Below are 6,000 nucleotides of genomic sequence, written 5' to 3'. Positions count from 1 at the left end.
AGCTTGTAATATGGATTTGATGCATCTACTTGACGGGTATATATATGCATTATGCAATATAATATGTTACTACCGTCAATTTTATAGTATTACTTCAGTAAAACCGGGTTGATTTATTAATTTATCGCAGTTTAAATGACAAATAGATCGTCATATATGAATCTACCCTCATTTTAATTTAATGTAAGGGCCATGGAAACTCATGTAATATGGATTTATTGGTTTTAAGGACATGATTTATTAAAAGGTTATAAATAGTTGATGTTTTATTGTATCTATTGGTTGTAAGATTACAATTTTCATCAACTACCTTCAATTGTTCATGAATAAAATTCATGTTTTTAGGATTTAGTGCAACAACAGGGTAGATAAATCGCAATATTCACGAACTACCCTTAATTTTCTAATTTCATTGATAAAACTTAGTAATGTGGTGAGAATTTTTTTCCATCTACCCTCAATTTTCTAAAATGGATAAAACTTATTAAAGTATTACTTGCAGAGAAACGACACAACATTCAACATCTCTCGCCTAACGTATAGACCCCACTTTTATGCAACTACCCTCAAATTCCCCCACATTTTCGGCCATGGAATCTATTTAATTTTTTCGTATTAACGGCATAGTATCACATACACATGTATGTATGTATATACACAGTTATTATGTATGTATGTATATATATTCGCCGTCAGTCTGTCTGCGTGGCGCGCGAAGCGAAGCGTTGTCTTCGCTACGAACCGCCGCCCTTGTTTGCTTCCTCCCGCTGCTTGCTTATGTATACCTGAGGAGAAATCAAATTTGAATTTTGATTTGTGCGGTTAAAAAAGCTTTTGATTTGAATTGTAATTTGAAATACATTTGCGTATAGATAGTACATCATACTATATTATGTAGAATTTTTCTGCCGTTTACTTTGAAGTAACAAATTAATTATTGGTGTAATCAATTGCAAATATGTTAAACATAAAGGTGCAATCCCATGTCCCCAAGTGGGGTAAGGGGCAGATGCATAATACATCTGTTTCACTGATCGATTTTCTTTAGGGATAAGTAGGTGATCAGCCTTCTGTGGTCTGCCAGACCGAGACATTTTTTTTCCTTCGTCTCCACCGGGACTCGAACCCAGGACCCCTCAGTGCTACGCTCACGCGTCAACCTCTGTACCAAGGAGGCGGTCGGTATGTTAAACATAAATATAATTTTAATATAAAGGTGTGATTTATTTATAACCTATTTCTATTTCGAAATATTTAGCAGAATAATCAGTTTCCTGTCTAGGATTGTCTGTTCAGGGACATTTGCAGGACAAATACACAACTAGAAAAACCTATTACGAAGAATTTATCAAATATTCTACATGAAACTTGATTTATGATCTTACATCAGTGTTTTAGCACTTAAAATATTTACACAAATCTATACTAATATTATAAAGCTGAAGAATTTGTTTGTTGGTTTGAACGCGCTTATCTCAAGAACTGCAGGTCCGATTTGAAAAATTCTTTCGGTGTTAGATAGCCCATTTATCGAGGAAGGGTATAGGCTATATATCATTACGCTAAGACCAACAGGAGCGGAGCCACGCGAGTGAAACCGTGAAGCGCCGCTAGTATAAAAACATTGAGTTTGAGTTTGAGTACATACCTGCAAAAGCCTATACTTGCTGACGGACAAGTGCCGCAGGTGCGGTTGCATTCTCTCTTCACCGAGCGCAAAGGTGAAGGCTACCATACAGAAAACTGCCGCTTTCCGTACTGCCGAGTTTTGGTGGTCTGCGAGCTGAGGACAAAATTTTTAACTTTTAAAAGAAATAAACGATTTTTATTTTTATTTATTTTATTTTTTCTACATTATTGGGAAATAAAACTACGACTTTGTTATGTTTATGAACGCTATTTTTATAGTATGTCAAATTTTTTGTTGTTTTTTGATCAATAAAGTGTGTGGTATATTTTTGTGTGTGTTATAGTGTTATATATGTTTAATTTTTTAAGTGAAACTTCTTTAGGCGCGTTGAGAGTAAAATTACAAGATCGAGTCAAGGCCATAACGTCACGTTATTGAGTAAGGCGATGATTTTAGTATCTTTGAATCTTGCGAAAGAAGTTTCACTTCTGACACGTGTGTGTCGCTCTTTTTGTGTAAAGTGTATGATTAATACTAATTATATGTATTATGTGTAGCTATCAGTTTCTTTTTGTTCTTAAATCATAACCGTTTTTAAAGGCATGTGGTGTTAGCCGATAATTAATTGTTGCACTCGATTTGTTAAATTGCATTTTCCTTATAGGTATGTCTATAATTAGTGTTAACAATTGTTGGCTATCCTTTATAAAATAAATAAATAAATAATAAATTTGTTTGTCTGTCTGTGTGTATACACTAACCTGCCCGACCCCCTCCATGAGCTGTGCTACAGTATCGTCGGCTAATTCCGGGCCTCTAGCTTTGGCCACTTCACCGGCGAGTTTCAAAGCGCATAGAGATGTTGGATAGCCTCGAGTTCGTATAACTGGTTTTAGGAGCGCTAGCACCTGTAAGAATAAATAAATATAGATACATAATTCCACAAATATTGCTGACATAACCACACCCCGGACACTCCATACAAAATTATCGTTTTGACAGTCACACTGTAGAGACTGCAAATGTGTGCGTTAACGCTTTATGGTTGGCACATTTGTGACTAGCGTAAAAAAAATTCGCGTTTTTCTGATGAAATACATCCGTAAACAGCACAATATCTAACCATTTTCTACGAAAAACGATAATCACAAATCCAAAATAATATAAGTCAATTTGATTAATGTTGTCAATCTTCGTTGCGTATCGTCCTTGCAGACAAATGCGGACCATTTTATGTCTGATCGTGCGGGGTGAGGTAAGTATTTAATTTTGGCGGGAGGCGGAGAGTGTCCGTTCTGTAGCGTTTAGCTACTACATAATATTATGTATTCTGTGACTTAACTAAACATTATATTGGTAGGCACAACTAAAATTGCATCAAATGACATACAATTTATTTGTTTTTGAGGGTCTCTCTCTCTTAATCTCGAAATTAATTGTTTTTTTTTTTAATTCCGAAGTTTTGTTTGTCATATAATCGCAATTGCGAATTTCGTTTGCACATTAAAATAACGAACTAGGGATTAATTTTTATATATAGAGATTACGCGATAACATACAGTTTTATTAAGCTAAATCATTAAGCTTCTACGACACTTGCAATATGCGGCATGCCAACATCCACAGCCCCCATCACCTTGGTGGTGATGAGCTCATAATGTGGTGACATATTTCTTTATATATGTAAAATTTGTATTTTCTATTTTCGTATGTAATAAAGAGTATCTATACATATTATAGTAAAATCGCAGGAATGTCAAAACTGTACATTGATTATTTTTTTTAAAGATTTGTCTGTTTGTCTGTACGTATGTCCGGGCTAAATCAAAAAGTACTGCATGTATTTACTTCAAATTTGGTAGAGACCTGAGGATGGACATAGGATAGGTTTTATCCCGGAAATCCCACGGGAACGGGAACTATGCGGGAACTTTGAAAACGCGGGCGAATCCGCGGGCGGAATGCTAGTAAAGATTATAAATAACTAAAATACCTGTTGTGCCGGCAATGCATGAGCAATATGCGGCATGCCAGCATCCACAGCCCTCATCACCTCCTTGCTACTCGCTCCATACGCGTTTATCAGCTTCAATAATATTAGATCAAAGTAGTCCAGCCACTGTGGCCTCGTTTCCGGACGTCTGCACAGCCAGATTAACACTTTAACAGCTTCAGCGGCCGCCCGCTCGTGTGCTGTGCCCCAGCCTGGAGAAATAATAAAAAAATATTAAATACATATATACGGTTAGCAAGACAATATTGTAAGAAATTAAAAGCGCGGCTGGGTTAAATATTAGTAAGAATGTACTGCGATTATACACAGCTACCTAATTGATGTAGGTAGTTGATAACAAATCGCAGCAAGTCAATGACTATTAGCAAAGTGAGGGTAGTTGGGTCGAACGTCGTATAAACAACGTCCGAGCCCCCCCCCCCCCCCCCCCCAGGCACGATTCGTACGAATGCGCCACAAGACAGGAAAGCGGCTTTTTATAGTATTCGACAGCTAAGCATGTTCAGACTTGAAATAATGACAACTACATTGACAACTATTCATCCACAAGAATATTAAATCAAAAGTTACGTCTAACAATATGATAATCATAAAAAATAGTTATATGTAAGTTCCTAATCAAATAAACTTTATACACGTGGCATAAACTTTATTACGTGTAAAAATAGTCATCACTACAATAAAAAGAGTGTGCGTGTGCGTGTGTGCTAAGCGCAGTTGTCAGAAGTGAAACTTCTTTGACAAGATTAACTTCTTAAGACGCGTTGAGAGTAAAATTACAAGATCGCGTCATAGCAACATCATCACGTTGCGCAGTAAGGCGACGATTTTGGTATCTTTGATTTTTACGAACGAAATTTCACTTCTGACACGTGTGCTCGACACTTTTTTTAACAATCCAAAAGTATAAAATGCATTTCCATCAAGATAACAATACAAAATACATATTATATCTGTAAATCAACTTGATACACAAAATTCAAAGTGATCCTTCGAGCCGGATCTATCTAAATATCTATAAAACATAATAATTACCTGAGGACTGTGCGTTCGACGCGTTTTCCGTATTTTCCTTATCAGCCGAGTTCTCTTCAACTGATAACGCCGCTAACGCGACTCGTACTATGTTTCTGTAATAAAAACAATATATTTTAAACTACCCGCAAAATTTTACTTTCGAGATATATTTCGAAAATTCTACAGAATAGTTGTATTTAAATTGTAGTAGAAAAATTTTGTACTATCCTACGTATGTTATGAGACAAAATTTTATTAACAAAGAAGTATAAGCAATATCTTATCCGAATATCCGAAGCAGTAGTCTCTCTAGCCGTTCCAAAGTGTGTGAAAAGCGTTTTCACAATATTTTTGTCTGTTTGTCTGTATGTTTGTCCGGGCTAAACTCAAAAAGTACTGCATGGATTTAATTTTGAATGAATATTACTCGGTCGGGTCAACATATAGTTTACTAGCTTTCCACCCGCAGCTTCGCCCACGTTTATGTGTGCTAAATTTCATTGCAATTGGTTCAGTAGTATTTGCGTGAAAGAGTAACAAACACACACATACACATCCATCCTCACAAACTTTCGCATTTATAATTGTCTAATTATGTTACGATATGTCAAGTTACGACAATTAGTTTCATAAGTTACCAATAGATGGCGACACTTTAGTTTTGCATCGCACTAGCGAAATGTTTTGTTGAATACGTATAAGAAATTTCATGTCAATTATCTGCCTTGTGTATCTTGTGTAACTTGTGTAATATTGTGTTAAAGTAAAAATAAAGTAATTTAAAGTGTTGAGTGTTTAAGTGAATCCCGCGAAAACGTCAATTTATACAATAATATTAGTAGGATATATCATCACGCCAAGACCAATAGGAGCGGAGCAATGTGGGTAAAACCGTACAGCACAACTAGTATTATCAATAAATAGCTGAGACAGTGATATTATAAAGGTTGACACTCACTTGAAGTACTCGCAGGGCTTCTTACAAGTGCCGTACTTGAGCAGCTCGTGCGCGGCCAACAGCAGACGTTCGCACGTTTCCGGCGATGCTTTCTCGACGTCCAATTGGCTGAGAGCTTCGAGCACTTCCGTTTCGCGTAAACCGGCTAAAACAAATATAATTAATTAAAATTTGGTCTTTAAATTTATATACTACTAGAGGTCTGCCCCGGCTTCGCTCGTGGTACATATTTCGAAATAAAAGGTAGCCTATGTCCTTTCTCGGGTATCAAAATATCTTCATACCAAATTTCATGCAAATTGGTTCAGTAGTTTAGGCGTGATTGAGTAACAGACAGACAGACAGACAGAGTTACTTTCGCATTTATAATATTAGTATGGA

General features: G+C 36.2%; 1 protein-coding gene across 1 annotated transcript in view; it reads right to left on the bottom strand.

Moving 5' to 3' along the window:
- Positions 1-322: 322 nt before the first annotated feature.
- The window catches only part of LOC123703923 (CLIP-associating protein), a 47,559-nt gene continuing 41,881 nt past the window's right edge, over positions 323-6,000 (bottom strand). The window contains exons 34-39 of the mRNA XM_045652111.1: positions 5,620-5,764; positions 4,680-4,774; positions 3,624-3,835; positions 2,392-2,538; positions 1,649-1,783; positions 323-785 (exon numbers count right to left, since the gene is read on the bottom strand). Coding sequence (XP_045508067.1) covers positions 735-785; positions 1,649-1,783; positions 2,392-2,538; positions 3,624-3,835; positions 4,680-4,774; positions 5,620-5,764 — 785 coding nt within the window. The 3' untranslated portion in view covers positions 323-734. The remainder of the gene's footprint in view (positions 786-1,648; positions 1,784-2,391; positions 2,539-3,623; positions 3,836-4,679; positions 4,775-5,619; positions 5,765-6,000) is intronic.

This window comes from Colias croceus, chromosome 28 (assembly GCF_905220415.1).
Source record: "Colias croceus chromosome 28, ilColCroc2.1".
Taxonomy (NCBI): domain Eukaryota; kingdom Metazoa; phylum Arthropoda; class Insecta; order Lepidoptera; family Pieridae; genus Colias; species Colias croceus.
This window is presented reverse-complemented; position numbering and strand designations above follow the sequence as displayed.